This window comes from Ictidomys tridecemlineatus, chromosome 12, assembly GCF_052094955.1.
Source record: "Ictidomys tridecemlineatus isolate mIctTri1 chromosome 12, mIctTri1.hap1, whole genome shotgun sequence".
NCBI lineage: Eukaryota > Metazoa > Chordata > Mammalia > Rodentia > Sciuridae > Ictidomys > Ictidomys tridecemlineatus.
Window position 1 is genome coordinate 31,486,341 of NC_135488.1, and position 16,130 is coordinate 31,502,470.

The 16,130-nt window shown below is 51.1% G+C and overlaps 1 protein-coding gene and 1 long non-coding RNA gene across 3 annotated transcripts in view; one reads left to right on the plus strand and one right to left on the minus strand.

The window, feature by feature from the left end:
* Positions 1-16,130, minus strand: part of Mertk (MER proto-oncogene, tyrosine kinase) — a 97,440-nt gene that overhangs the window by 61,134 nt on the left and 20,176 nt on the right. For both annotated transcript variants that reach the window (XM_005340237.5, XM_078028303.1), the window contains exons 3-4: positions 5,803-5,903; positions 3,439-3,612 (exon numbers count right to left, since the gene is read on the minus strand). In XM_005340237.5, the coding sequence (XP_005340294.2) occupies positions 3,439-3,612; positions 5,803-5,903 (275 nt within the window). The remainder of the gene's footprint in view (positions 1-3,438; positions 3,613-5,802; positions 5,904-16,130) is intronic.
* LOC144369170 (uncharacterized) lies at positions 9,861-15,738 on the plus strand. The gene is made up of 2 exons (XR_013428661.1): positions 9,861-10,392; positions 12,185-15,738. It is a non-coding gene; the product is annotated as an uncharacterized LOC144369170 (long non-coding RNA).

A 16,130-nucleotide genomic window follows, 5' to 3' on the forward strand; every position in this document is an offset into this window, starting at 1 on the left:
GGGCAAATTCCCTGCAGCCTGGCTTAAGGCTGCATTCTTCACCCAAGTACCCCTATGTGCAGGGGGTAGGTAGGGAAATGCAGGCCCAGGCTCCTCCCAAATGAGCAGCACAAAAGGTACCCTGCAGGGGGCCCCTCTGTGACCTTTATTCAGAGCCAAGCCCTCCACCACAACACCTGTAAGAAGGAGTCCTAGGCCCAGCTTAGGCAGAGTCCTGGATTTCTGCGTGTAATAGGAAAGCCTCCCCTCCTTGGGTAAGACCTTGTGCAATGGGGTCTCGCTGTGGGGTCTCGGAAGTCTGCGGCAATCCTGCTGTCAGTCAAAGCCAAGGAGTGGGCCTGAGTGGGACTCCTGGGAAACGTCCCTGGGACCCCCAATAAAACTGGAGGGCAAGCTGGACGTGGTGGTGGTGCACGAGGTCTGCAGCCTTGCCTTCCCCCTCCCTTTCAAGGGGGCTGTGGCCAGGGACTTTCCACCTGGCGGAGGAGACCCGAAATGGCCAATCAGCAGCTGACATGGCACGGACCCCAACCACCACAGTTCACCACAGTTCGCCCTGTCAACTTGCATCAGCCCTGACCAACCTGCGACAGACACGATGACCCTAAACTCGGCTGCAATGTAGATGGCCTGGGCTCCTCATCCCAGTTTCCTTATTAGGACTGCTCCTGCCTTTCCCGCCCCGAGGCCCTCACCCTTTCAGGGGCCAGTGAACCTCGCCCAGAACGCCCCCAATAAACCTTCTTGGTGCCTCATTCTTGTTCCCTGGTTTCTGCTTTACAGGGCACACCTGTAATCCCAGCAGCTTGGAGGCTGAGGCAGGAGGATCCAGAGTTCAAAGCCAGACTCAGCAACTCAGCAAGGTACTGAGCAGCTTAGTGAGACACTGTCTCAAAATAAAAAAATCGGGCTGGGGATGTGGCTCAGTGGTGGAGTGCCCGTGAGTTCAATCCCCAGAACCAAAAGTCAATAAAACTGGAGGGCAGAGGGCAGGTCATCCCTCTCCTCCCTGGGGGACCCACTCTCTCCCTCAAGAGTGTCCCCTTTTCCTTTGTTCCTATCCCTTGAATAAACTCATGCCACCTACTATGTGCAACACATTTGATCTTTACAGGGACCACAAGAACTGGTGGGAAGGGACCAGCCGGGTGGCTTTGGCCCTGTGACAGCGGGGGCAACCGGATCTCACCCTCTGTGTCGGGGAATGGAACATGGTATGGTCGCTTGGGAAACCAGTTTGGTGGTTTCTTCAGATGTTCAACACACACCCACCGTGTGACCCTGCCACTCTGTTCCTAGGTGTTTGCTAAGAACAAGTAAAAAACACAAGTCACCGAAAGACTTACAAATGAATGTGCTTGGCTCGAGTATCCATCACAGCCCACAGCCACCATCAGCCCGAGCTGCTCTCAACCAATGGATAAACCAGTCCACGCCTGATACAGTGGATGACTACCGCGAAATAACCCTCACGGCGCCTCAGCAAGGAACGGGGTCACAGACAACACGGTGCCACAGCAAGGAACGTGGTCATAGACACCATGCCATCCAGGGGAGCCTGCGTGAAGTTCAAGAGGAGGCAAAACCAGCCCAAGATAACAGACAAGGGGCAGTGCTGCCTGTGACTGCCCAGCAGGGACCGCGAGGACATTCGGAGGGGACAGTGACACTGAGCTGCTGGTCACCCGGTATCTGCGCTCGCCGTGTGGAATGCGTACACTGCGTCGTATGTCAACTTTATCTAGATGGACAAAGTGTCTCTTAGGGGACTGCAGAGCCGTCACCCTACAGAGGGCAGAGAGCCTGATGTTAGGTAGATTTTGAGCACAGAATTTGCTTAGTTATCAACCACCTGGAGAAACTCAAAACTCAGATGAAGGGAGAAAAACCCCTCAGTTCCTCCTGCAGTCAGGGTTGGAAAAGCACCGCAGGGGCCGTCCCCAGGGCTGGCATTCCCCTGCTGACCACCCACGGCCTAAGGAGCCGCTGAGCCCTGCTGCAGGCCTGGCCCTGCCTCAGGCCCTGGGTACACAGGTGAACTCCTGGAGAGGACCCATAAGGAGACCTAGGACTTGGACAGCTGCAATGGAAGAATCTGAGAGGAGGAGTCAGTGGAGGGTGGGGATGGGTAATCAGGGAGGGAGTCTCCAGTTGTGGATGGAAGGAAGGGCAGAGGGGAGGACACTTGAGGCAGAAAGGAGAGAGTGCAAAGGTCCTGGGGCAGAAAGGAACATGACAGGGTGGAGGAGAGAGGGAGGAGCCGGGTGTAGGAGCAAGGCAGGAGGGGCTCTGGGCGACAGTCAAGACAACTAAAGCCACAGCAGGGTTTTCAGCAAATGGCTGACCAACATGGTCTACTGCTAAGGAGAGAGGACAGGAGTGGGGACAGGCCAGTGCGGGAGAGCTGGCGGTGACAGGGATCACAGGATCAGCAGTAGGGCTGGAGAAAGGGCCGAGTCAGCTGTACTGTGCAGGCAGAACTCAGAACTGCTGATGGCACTCAACGTGACAAAAGAGGAAAGGGAAGAAAGCATGGGCGGTGGGTGACATTATTTACCCAGAAGGGGAATTCGGGGCGGAACAAGTCTGGGGTGATGGAGGGTTGCATTTTAAGATGTCTACATACTCAGCAAGCAGAAATGCCAGGGGGTAGGGCTGGAGACTCAAGTTCAAGGCCACTGTGGGAGAAGCAGCAGGGCCAGGATGGGGGGAGGGTGCTGACATCCAGAACTGACCCTCACCCCCAACCCCCGCCCAGAAGGAGGCTCAATACAGAGGAGGAGGGTGTCCCCAATGCCCAGCACATCCTCAGGCACAGCAGGGAGGGGACTTCCAGATGCTGCTGAAAGGGGCAGTCAGGGGCACAGGGACCAACTCTGTGAACAGCCTTGTCCCCAGGGTAGGGAACAAAGCGGGGGCACTCTTGTTTGCGTGGAAATCCAGCCTATGGAGGAGTGGCAGGCAGGTCAGCCACAGTCCCTCAGCAACTCAGACTCCTGCCCCTGCAGTGCCCAGTGGCCACTTTCTTGCTGTTGATCTCAGTGAGGTCCTCACCTTGGTGGCTTCGCAGGTGCAGCTCCTGCAGGGGCAGCAGGACCAGGGCTGCCGTCTCCCACGGGGTGGTGAGCAGGGCTCGGGCTGGTTCGGCCATGCTCAAAGTCACCTGCTTGGCCACCTGACCACCAGAGCAGTGCGCTCGCCCACTCCCAAGCCCAGCCCCTGATACCCTCCCACAGTGGTCCCTACCTGCCTGCCCATCCGCCTGGCCCCCTAACCTCGGCGGCCATACCCGCGCCTCTCACCCTTCTGTCCTGCCGGTGGATGGTGAGCCACCAGGTCACCAAGCTTTTGATCTCTTCTGCCCGAGATCAAATAAATACATAAATTAAAGAAAAGTGATAATAATGAATGAGTACCCGAGCACCCGCTTGGGCTTACCAGGCACGGTGAGAACGGAGGGCGATTTTTCGGGCTGTTCATTAAGGCGGCTGCTGTTTTGCACCCAGAAAATGTTGACGGGCTCAGGGGGGCCAACGGCCTGACAGGTGAGGTTGAAGGCGGTGTTCCTGGTGACGTTCATGCTCTCGGGCTGCTTGGTGAAGTGAGGAAGTCCTGCAGAGAGAGTTCAGGCCACAGCGTGTTTCCCACCCAGATCAGGAGCAGAGCCCGTGGGGGGTCCCAACTGACCAGCACTTGGGACAGGAGACTTGTGTCCCACTTTGAGGTTGAAATGGACTCCCTAAATTTGGATAAAACAGCCCAGAGGGTCATTCTTGCCAGTCCGTCTCTAGCTGGCTTTCTAGGACAGTCGCCAAAGGGGACTCAGAACTGGTTTGACCAGCAGGGGACAGTTCTGAAGTGTTGTTCTGAAGCCTGGACCAGGGGGCAGGTTTCTCACCAGAACAAACAGAGAAGCTACGTAATACAGCGGCCGAGTGTGGAGGCCAGTCTCCCGTGTGTGAAAACGGATTTTGAAATCCAGACCGGACGGCGGTTGGCACGCTCAGACCCTGGGCTGGCGCTTCAGCACACGCACCCCGCAAAATTCAGACAGTTGTGTGGGGCAGCGCACTTTCCAAAGCACGTTCTCAGGTAAACAGGACAGACACAGCTCCGTGGTTGTTGTGATCCTGAGATGTCCTACCGTGACTCCAGACTCAGGGCTACAGGGAAGCTTGGAAAATATCTCTGAGAAGGCGGTGAGTACCATCTGGGGGGCATGGGTCTAAAATGTTGGCAGATCAAACCCACTGTCCCCAGGCATTCAAATTGTGTTCTCTGGGAGCTGGAATCTTCCAGATCTGAGGTGGGACATTGGTGAAATAGGATTCCTTTTCCTGTTTCAAGATTTTCCAAAACTTAATGTGTTTCTTTCCTGGGTTCCCTCCCCCCCTGGAATTCTAATAAGTAAAAATGTCCTCTACATTTTTCCCCCAGATTAGCAGCAAATCTAGGAGACCCCCTCCCCCCACTAACAGCCAGACCTGAGCAGCGGTCCAAAGGGACTTCCCAGAAGAGCCCCCTCCTGGTCTCCACCTCTCCCACCCTCTGCCCATTCCTCTCTCCTGCCTCCCTCCCGCGGCACCAGTGGGTATCAAGTTCAGGTTCACAAAAGAATGGGTAGCGCAGGAGCCTTTGAGCCTTTAGATGGAAACGCTTGTGGCTGAAAAGCTTGTTCTACAGCCTGCGATGGGGAGGCTCAGGAAAAAGTAGAAAAGACAGAGGGGACCTGATGGCTCTGCTGGCCGGGCACTTTCGAGGGCAGGGATGCAGATGCCTGGGAGGGGAGCACCCAGGGGAGGAGCAGACCCAGACACGCCAACCCCACCTGCAGGACCGCAGGCCCAGGGTCACCTGTGCTCACCTTTCCCACCTGGTCAGGTTCCTCAAAGGCAGACACCTTATCTGCTGTCTGACAACCCATGTGATGTTGTGAAATAGGGCATGGAATTTCTTCAAGCTATGTGCCCAGAGAAACTTGTGGGGGCCTGAAGCCCCAAGAATAGTCCAGACTCAGCTGCTAACCCAGTCCAGTAAACCAGCCACCCTCCCGTGTTGGACCAAAACACAAGCAAGACAGGAAAGAATGCCCAGTAGCACGCAAAGGGCCACTTGCCCAAGGGGGCAGTACCTGTGCCAGCTCCAAGAACTGGACAGCAACGAAAAAAGTCCTTAGCAATTTTTTTTTTTTTTTTTTTTTTTGGTACCAGGGATTGAACCCAAGGGTGTTTAACAGGGTCTCACTGAGTTGCTTAAGGCCTCACTACGTTGCTGAAGCTGGCTTTGAACTCTCAATGCTCCTGCCTCGCCTCCAGAGCCGCTGGGATTAGAGGTGTGCCCCGCTACGCCTGGACAACCTCAGGTTTTTTAAAATGTAAACAACTGTGGACAAGGAGGTCCACACACAGTCCCTTTTGATTTCTCCTCTGGTGCTAGTATAAAGCTCAGGCTTTTAATGACTGAATTAATTTCACTATGATTTAAAGTCCAAAAAGAAGATCTTGTGAAATTTCGTTGCTGATGGATTTGCAAAGTTTACAGAGTCAAAAAGGGGATAGGCCAGGGGCTGGGGCTGTGGCTCAGCGGTAGAGAACTTGCCTTGTAGATGTGAGGCCCTGGGTTTGATCCTCAGCATCACATAAAAATAAGTAAATAAAGATATTTGTGCCCTCTACAAATAAAAAAAAAGGGGGGGGGGCAGGGGAGATAGGCCAAACGCCAGAACACTGCACACAAAATGTTTATTACAAGCCCTAAAACAAACAGCTCTTGGGCAATGGGACACCCAGCCTCTGGCCTTACCTTGTACCTCGATGTAGATGGGGTCGGACACAATCTCATCGTTGTTTATCTTCATCTTACAGACATACGACCCATTGTCTGAACGCTGAACACTGATTATACTGCAAAGAAAATACATCAAGATATTTGCAGGATTATTTTGAGCCCCTATCACAGGAACATGCAGTTCCTCACCTTCTTTGCTGCGTGCTGTGATGGTTGACTTGATGCGTCAGCTTGGCTGGGCGGTGGTACCCAGCTGTCTGGTTCACACCTCCAAAGGCTGCTATAAGGTATTTCTCAGATGTCATGGACATTTGAATTGGCAGCCTCTGAGTAAAGGAGAGGCTGAGGCAGGAGGATTGCAAGTTCAAGGCCAGCCTCAGCAATTTAGTGAGGCCCTAAGCAACTTAGTGAGAAATTAAAAATTAAGAAATCCTGGGGATGTGGCTCAGTGGCTAAGCGCCCCTGGGTTCAATCTGCAGTGCAAAAAACCAAACTGAACAAAAAAATAGCATCAGTGAGGACTGGGGTGGGGGTGGGGTGTCAGGGCCGCTGTGGCACCTCCTTTTCCTTCCTGGTGTCCAGCAGCACCACAGGGCTCTTGCCTGCACTGCCTGATGAACAGGCCCCAGCAGTACTCTTCTGCCTTGGGATGCTCTGTCTTCCTTTCCCTCCCCTTCCAGTGGGAGTATGATTCTGGAGTGCACCAGGTGAGGTGACAGCATCGTGCACATGTGGGGGGTCAGGGTCAAGGAAAGGCGAGATCCTGCCATGCTTTAGGGCCGTAGCTGCATATCTCAATACCTAGAGGGTACCAGAGACGAAAGAGACCTTGCAGGCCAAGTACCTCCAAGTAGGGGCTAGCTGAGTCCCCGTAAGTCCCTAAATGTCACAGTGATGGGAAGGGCCTGAAGCAGGAGGCTCGAGGCTCCTGTCTCATGGCACCTGGCCACTGAGGGTGAAAACCACTGGCTGCTCAGCAGCAACCCTGCCTTTCAGCAGTTCCGGAGGGTTCTATACGGCTGACCAGTCTAGGCTTTGCAGCTCCAAGGCAAACCACCGGCACTGAAGAGGCGTGGTTCCCACAGACTCCACACCCCACCCATCCTGCTCTCCAGGCAGGGCCCAGGGCTTGACGGAGCCCACTGGGGGATGGCACAGGCAGAGGACACCCAGGCCTTGGAAGACTGGCTCTGCCAAAGCTGGGGGCCTCACCGCAGCAACAAGCTTATCATATGACCCAGCAAGAAGGTGCTTCAGTCAGCGTTGTCTCGCTGTGACCAAAACATCCAACAGAACAACTTGAAGAAGTCTATTTTAGTTCACAACTCAGGGGTCTCAGCCCATGGTCAGCCAAGTGCATTGCTCTGGGCCCAAGGTGAAGCACAGCATCATGGCGGAAAGACGTGGTGGAGAAAAGCTGCTCACATATGGCAGCGGGAAGTAGGGGTTAGAAGGAAGGGGCCACAGGGCAGGGGCTCCCTTCCAGGGCACACCCACAGGGACCCACCTCCTCTGGCCACGCCCTACCTGCCTACAGTGACCGGCCAGTGAGTTCATTCAAACTAGGATGCACAGTAAGGTTACAGCTCTCCTGACCTGTCCCATCGCCTCTGAATCTTCCTGCCTTCACACAGGAGCTCTTGGGGGACACAGGGCGTGGCACCAGGAAGGCTGCTGAAAGGGGGTACACCCAGCCCGGGATGCGGAGCACACCTGTGCAGAGGCCCCGAGAGCCCGAGAAACCATTAGATCTAAGCGTCAGTTTGGCCACACACCTGGGACTGTAGGAACCAGACTGCACAAAATGCCCAGGAATACCTGAAGCCAACCACCAAGGAAATCCAGCCCAGGAATGAAAACCAGGATGCAGAGCACAAAGGGAAACCGATCCAAACTTTGCCTTTAAGAACTTAGTGCCAGGTGCAGCAGCTTGGGAGGTTGAGGCAGGAGGATCTCAGGTTCACAGCCAGCCTCGGCAAAAGCAAGGTGCTAAGCAACTCAGTGAGACTCTGACTCCAAATAAAATATAAAATAGGGCTGGGGATGTGGCTCAGTGGCGGAGTGCTTGCCTAGCATGTGTGAGGCATTGGTTCAATCCTCAGCACCACGTAAAAAATAAATTAATAAATAAAGATATTGTGTGTCCCTCTACAACTAAAAAATTAAAAAATAAATAAAATAGGGTTGGGGATGTGGCTCAGTGGTTGAGTACCCCTGAATTCAATCCCCAGTAACCCCCCCACAAAAAATTACAATAGGAAGTGATTTTCCTATTTGAATTCTGTATCTATCCAAATGACCCTAAGGTCAGAATGGAGAAAGGGGCATTTCTGGACATGTGTGTCCCCAAAAGTTAGTGGATAAGGGCTGGAGATGCCAGAGGGAAAGCCAGGAAGAGGAGGACCTGGGCTCAGGGCAGCAGCACAAGGAACACAGGAGGAGTGGGGTCCCAGGGGCAGCACAGAGGAGGCACAGCTGGGCCCCCGCGGGAGGGGATCCTTTCCACACTGAAGCCTGAGATGGCAGGCAGCCAGGACAGGTGTCTCCCAGGAGGAAATCAGAGCTCAGAGTTCTGCAACTGTGACAGGACAGGACGTAGGACTTTCCTCTCCAATTTGGGGAAGAATGAGCCATCAGTATTGAACAAACCAGCAAGCAAGGAAACTGCTGCATTCAGGGAAATCAAGACGCTACTCAATAATAAAAATGAAAACCACAAAGAAAAAAAAGCCATGCAAGAAGTAAAATATAATTATAGCACAGTGCATGACTCAGCCAAAAACAGAACTTCCACAGCCACCCAAAAATGTGACCCTTGGGTACTGATTCCACCACAGCCATGAGTAATACCATATTAGATTAGCACCCCTCCTGGGACTGGCGCACACACACACAAACATGCCTGGGATGGCATCAACCATCTTTGGAAAGACACCCAAGGGATGGGCAACCTCAGCTCTCCATGGGGAGGTGGCTGGGGGCTGGAGCAGAGGAGAGAAATTCTAAAAAGTCAGACTGTTTTATTATGTGTACACGCTGCATTAAAAAAAAAATGACACAGAAATCTCATCAGGCTTTGGCCAAATTCAGACATGTGAACCAGGGAGGAGAAGAGGACGATGGAGTCAGCCACGGTGTCTAGACAGGAACCACCTGGTAGCTGCACCACTCACTCAGGGCAGTCCAGCTGGTGGCCCCAGGACCCTCTGCCAACTCACAGTAGTCCCTGGCCCTCGGTCTTGCCACGCTGGGCTGCTCTGCTGGGAAAAGGCTCCTAAGTAGTTGCTGAGCTCTGGAATCTCTAAAAGCAATGAGAAGGGGCAGGGGGGTAATGTACGATGTCACCTATATGCTTCCAGAGAGGGAAGGAAAGGTGGATCCCAGGGGCCGTGGGAGGGAAGAATGGGGAGCTCGTGTGCAAGGGGGACAGGGTTTCAGTTTGAGAAGGTAGAAAAGTTCTGTGGTTGGCTGGCGGCACATCAGTGTGGATGGGGGTGACTTACGCGGTCAAAAAGGGGTGGAATGTTCTGGGTCGTTTACCATGATAAAAAACAAAAAATAAAAATGATGTAATAAAGAAGCACAAAGACCCACTGAGAAGCTTCCTGCTTCTGAAACAGGGCTGATGAGAGATGCCGGAGAAGCCAGGGCAAGGGCTTTGGGCCAAGGATCTCGGGGGTGTGAAGTGAGTCGGTGACCATCGGGCCTCTGCGGCCACCTGCCTGCCAGTGGTTTGGCTCAGTTCTCATTTTCTAGCCTTCTGCTGATTGCTCATGTACAATCCCACTTTCATGGCCACCAAAAGCATCAAGATGAAGACCTGTCACCATGTACCAATCAGTCACAAAGGCCAAGCGCAGGAGGGCTTAGCACAGCACTGGGAGTCTCATGCAGCCAAGAGCCTGCTCGGACACAGGGGACCCCAAGGGAATCAGGATTCAGGGGACCCAAACTACCCACTTGACATCTTAACAAAGAAAACTGAGAAAGTATAATTCTTTAGCACTGGGACTGCAGCAGACGCCCGACCAAACAGAAAGCAAACACTCCCCCTCACCACATGTCCCCCAGCAGCCAGATCTGCCCATTCCTAGAACCTTGGTTCCTGTTTGCACTTGAGAGACTGAGGTATCCCCGGGCTTGCTGTCTGATGGCCTCTGCCTTTCTAGAATGCTGACCCTGGCAAGGGGCCTTTCCATCTAAGCTAGAGGCCTTCTGTGTGCTATCCTAGAGTTCAGGGCTAATTATTCCACAAACTACACCCTCCCCTGGAGACTCCAGGAAGAGGTCTGGGCCAAGCAGCATCCGGGGCCTGGCTGAATGGCCACCCTACCGCCCAGCTGGCACTGGATGCAGATGAGGAGGGTAACGGGCCAGAGAACCCAGGAGGAAGCTCAGCCCAGTGACTCAGGCAAAGGAGGCTGGTAACGGGGAGTTTGCAGCTGGAGTTCACATGGACCAGGACTGGACAGGAGAGAACGGGGTGGGCTTTCAGCCTTAATCACCAAGCCATCCATTATAATGCAGTACCCGACCCCGGGAAGATGACTCCTGGCTCCGTCACCACCAGACACCCACGATCAACAGGGAAAAGACAAATGAAAGGTGAATTATTAGCATAAAGTAGACTCAGCTCAGGGGGCACTTGGCAGGAAACAGCGCATTAGTTACTTCCTCCAATGGATGTGCCCTTGACCTGGGCATTTGGAACATAACTTACTGCTTTCCCTTTTTAATTTTATTTGCATTATTCTATATTTGCTTCTGTTTCACAATCACAAAATACAGAGGCATAAGGGCAGCCATTAAAGTATTTTGAAAACTTTTAATAATCTAGGGAAATGTTTTTGTTAACGAGTGTAATGAATATGACATTATAAGATTATGTTAATAACAACATGAATGAAAGAGGCTATATAAAATCATCTATATAATAGAAGACTAACTTATTTCAAGAACATTAAACTTACATATGCTTGAAAAGACTTTTGGGGGGGATTTGTAAGATATGGAGATACATATATATAATGCCCTATATATTTTTTTTTCCTGGTGATTGCTTTTAAAATTTTTTTTACATCACCCTTTTTTTTTATTGGTTCTTTTTTAGTTATACATGACAGGAGAAAGCATTTCAATAAAATTATACAAGCATGGGATATACTTTATTCTAATTAAGACCCCATTCTTGTGGGTGGGCACTTAGGTATATTTCATATGTGTACATAGGAAAATTATGTTAGATTCTATTTTTTTTTGGTACTGGGGATTGAACTTGGACACTCAACCACTGAGCCACATCCCCAGCCCTATTTTATATTTTATTTAGAGACAGGGTCTCACTGAGTTGCTTAGTGCCTCGCTGTTGCTGAGGCTGGCTTTGAACCCGCAATCCTCCTCCTCAGCCTCCAGAGCCACTGGGATTACAGGCGTGTACCACCATGCCCAGTTTATCTTAGATTCTTTCTACCGTCTTTCCTATTCCTATCCCGTCCTTCATTTTGTTCCCCTTTGTCTGATCTACTGAACTTCTCTCCTTCCCTTTATTGTGGTTTAGTTTTCACACATCAGCAAAAGCATTTGACCTTTGGGTTTTGGAGATTGTCTTATTTCACTTAGCATGAGAGTCTCCAGATCCAGATCGTTCCATTCACTGGCAAATGTCATGAAGTCATTCTTCCTTATGGCTGAATAATATTTCACTCTTTATATATACCATAATTTCTTTATCCATTCATCTGTAAAAGGGCACCTAGGTTGGTTCTGTAGCTTAGCTATTGTAAATTGAGCTGCTGTAAACATTGATATGGCTACCTCACTGTAGTATGTTGATTTTAACTCCTTTGGGTATATACCAAGGAGTGGGATAAGTGGGTCAAATGGTGATTCCATTCCTAATTTTTTTTTGGGGGGGCAGGGGTACCAGGGATTGAACTCAGGGACACTCGACCACTGAGCCACAACCTCAGCCCTAATTTGTATTTTATTTAGAAACAGGGTCTCATTGAGTTGCCTAGCATCTGGCTTTTTGCTGAAGCTGGCTTTGAACTCAGGATCCTCCTACCTCAGCCTCCTGAGCCACTGGGATTCAGGTGTGTGCTACCGAGCCTGGCCCATTTCTAATTTTTGGAGGGATCTCCATACTGCTTTCCAGAGTGTTTGTACCAATTTGTGGTCCCACCAAGGATTTTTTGAAATATACATGTTATCATTTTCAAAAAATTTAACGCGCACACACACACACACACACACACACAAGCTAAGCCCAAGTAGTTGTGAAAATCTTTCAGGAATCATCTCATGAAGAAGTACCCAATCTCTAATCTTTCCAGAGAATGTGGGATTTGTACTTAAATGCTCTTGAACTCCTGACCTCTCCATCTTTCTTCCCCTCCAGTTTCAGTGAACGGAGGTCTGACTGCAGGATGTGGTCACTCAGGGTCAGAAGCTCCCTCCCCCTGGTCCTCAGGCTGGGCCCTTCTCCCTTAAAATGACACTTCGTGGCCAGACTTGAAGTCCCAGGGCACTCTACCTCAGCACACTACCAGGACCTCGCCATCCCTGCCCTTGCAGCGGGATCCCCTTCCCTCCAGTCCATCTGCAGCCATAACCAGGGACCAGTGCAGCTAAGAAGGTTAAATAGGGCCGGCCCTGGACTTGGGATTTTTCTGACTGCAGGATGACGTGAAAGCAATTCTCACTCAGTGAGACCCGCACTTTGGTTTGGATCTTGACCTTTTCTCCAGGCTGGCGACAGCAACAGCATTGTGACTGATACCCTTGTGATCCCGGCCAGAGGCCCAGCTGCAGCGGCTGGTCAGCCACCTATAAAGTCTTGGTGCTTAAAAGATGAGTGCAGATACAAACTGTGGGGCCCTCAGTCTGGAGACCTCCTCATTTCCAAAATCCAGCAAATTCCACCCACACCTACCTACAGGGACTGCTGTACATGACAGTGACATCTCATAGGAGAACAGCCCGTGACCAGCTCTGCAGGCTGTGTTTCTCTGCTGGGTCCCCTAACCCTTGCCAAGACATACTCTACACTTTGTGTCCTCTTCCTATGATTTCATGAGCAGCCAGCTGTCGCCTGACCTTAGGCAAGTCACCCTACAAATGGGGACTTCAGAGATCTCAATTGAAGGATAGCAAGTTTAGGGTCTTCAATGTCCTTCAATGCCGAGCAATGCCATACACATTTATAATCTTGATGACGTCACTCTGACTTCCTGGAATCACACCTGACAGACACCGTGGCACCTGAACCCGACCTTCATAAAGTTGGAGTACATCATAAAGATGTATTTGATGTCATGAATGCCACCCAGGTCAGCTGAGTGGTCATCATTCCTGCGACTTCTGACCAGGAAGCCTGCTTTAAGGCTTGGTTTTGAGGTAGATAAGATTATTCTCCTTTAGAATGGAGTGTACACATAGTAAGTTGAATACAAGCAACAAAATTAATTCTATGTTTCTCAAAGCGTCACCGAGTTCCTTCTGGGCCCTAACAGCTAAGACCCTGACCTATGCTGAGCTTCAAACTCTCCCACTCAAACGCTCTTCCACTGGGTCCTTGGAACCCTCCCACAGTTGCCAGGCACTGGTCCATCACCATAGAAAGGAGGCTGGGAGATGTGGCAGCTGACCCAGGGACACATGGCTGGCCATACCCAGAGAGGCCACAGGGGTGCACTCCCCCCAGATGACACCCAGTGAGACCCATGTGCCAGCCTTCTCTTTCTTTAAGCCTGCAAACAACTCCTCCCTCATTTGTAACTAAATGATGATTTCACTTTTCTCATCCCAAGTTGCATCTATCAGCAGTAAAGCATCTGCATTCTGTAGCCAACGCAAAAAAAATAAAAAATAAAAAGTCCAATGTCGCGCGTGGCTGGGTGGACTGGCACACACCTGTAATCCTGTAATTCCAGCAGCTCAGGAGGCTGAGGCAGGAGGATCAGAAGTTCGAGACCAACCACCAGCCTTGACAATTTGGTGAGACTCTAAGCAACTTAGAGAGACCCTGTCTCAAAATTAAAAATAAAATAGGGCTGGGGATGTGGGTCACTGGTTAAGTGCCCCTGGTTTCAATCCCTAGCTCCAAAACAAAACAATAGAAAATAAAAAACCCAGACAGAGTTAAGACAACTAAGAGGAGACATGGAATCATGTTGTTTGCCTGGGGACCTCGGCAGACCCAGGAGCAAGCTATGACCTGGGCCAAGAGGGCAGAGAAGTACCTCTCCGTGCAAGTATTGACAGACTAAACTGACAGTGACTCAACCCTGCACAAGGTGGCTTTCTGAAAAGAAAACAAAATGATTCACGGAAAGCCATGACCCAGAGCGGGACGTTGCCAAGAGTCAGGTCAGGGAAAGTGAACCCAGGACACGTCCAAGCGGCTGCCTCGATCCAGGGCGGGAGGATCCCCGGATGGTTCCTGCTCCTACTGCACCCGGAGAGCAGGCACCAAAACCTAAATGAGGCTGGAGGAGGGGTTTTACTGCCTGCAGCGCAGTGGGAAGGCTACAGGTCACAATAACCTGTGGTCCATTTGAGGATGACCTAGGAGAGGCTCCAAGACCGCAAACACATAAGGAAATGGAAATGTTAACTAAGGGATTGGACAGTGCACTGTGTGCTGCTGAAACATCACCCTGCACCTCATCCAGATGTCAGATTAACCTGGGTGCAGTGCCCGCCAGTAATCCCCAGCTACTCAGGAGGCTAAGGCGGGAGGACCAAAAGTTGAAGGCTGTGTTGGGCAACCCAGTGAGACGAGACTTGTTCCAAAAATTTAAAAAAGGACCTGGCACGGAGGCACACGCCTGTGATCCCAGGAGGATCGCAGGTTCAACCAGCCTCGGCAATTTAGGAGACTGTAAGCAACTTAATGAGACCCTATCTCAAAATAAAAAGGGCTGGGGATGTGGCTCAGTGGTTAAGTAACCCTGGTTTAATCCCAGCTACAATAAATAAGTAAAAAAAAAAATTTAAGAGAGAGAGATTTTTTTTGAGAGAGAGAGAGAGAATTTTTTAATATTTATGTTTTAGTTTTTGATGGACACAACATCTTTTTTTTTTTAATGTGGTTCTGAGGATCGAAGCCAGCGCCCCGCGAATGCCAGGCGAGCACACTACCGCTTGAGCCACATCCCCAGCCCAAAAAAGAAAAATTTTAAAAGGGCTGGTAGATAATTCAGTGTTATAACACCCCTGAGCTCAATCCCCAGTTACACACACACACACACACAAATGTAAAATTAATACATGCTAATAAATAAAGCTAAGAAACAAAAGAGAAGTGGGGAGAAGCAAACCAACAACCCAACAGCTTCAGAGGAAGTGAAATACCAGCCTCTATCTCAGAGCAAAGCCTGTCCAAGGAAGGGGGCGTGACCCTTGTCCTTGGAAAAACCCACAGAGCACTCCTAGGCACATACCCACCCTGCTGAGTTGTTTATCTACAAATAACAGGAGAGGTCTGCTGCCCCAGGTGTCCCGACTCAGTCAGGCTAGGTGGGAATCCATAGCAACCCCCTAGCAGCCACCCATCAGCATGAGACAGGGAAATACCTGGGATGCCAGATGACCCCCCAGTAGTTTATGGTGGTTGATAACATGTCGGGAAACCATGTAGTTCAGCACGTACACCCCTCGTGGCCTAAACCAATCAGTTCAAAGGAATCCCTCTCTTGTACTGACCAATCACCCCTATGCAACTTGTTCCGCCAGTGAATGTGCTAATCAATGTTAAGAGTTGTTGTTTGATTTTCCCACGGTGTGTGATGATTTGCTAAGAGATGCTATGATGTATGTGGGGTCCCTGCCTTCCCCAAAGAGTGCATAAAACTGCTGCAAACCCTGGGCTCGGGGCCTCTCAGCGCCACCAGTTGCTGTGTGCACGCGGAGGACGGAGCTAGCTCGCAATAAACACCTCTTTGCTGCTTACATCGATCTTGGGTCTCTGGTGGTCTTTTGGGGGTCCCGAATTCGAGCATAACAGAAGAAGTGCACGATACCAAAGGGTGGGTGAGAAAGCAGCAGCTGGCTCATGAACCGGGCAGCTCCATCTCTAGTAGAATGAATCAGTCCCGACACACCTCCCGCCTTGGTGGCTCCCTAGCTCCCCAGCTCCTCCTGCTAGCTCTTGCTGAACAAAGTGGAAAACTGAGGTGTGAGGGGCAGCCAAAGACCTGCCTCATGTCCTAGGCTGCTGACCCTCCACCTCCTCTGCCCGCCTGCCTGAGGACTGCGGCACACAGATCATTGGGGGAGGAGGGCAGAGCAATGTGGTGAATACAGGGAATGGGAGGGCCAACTGTTTTAAAGTCTCCACTAAA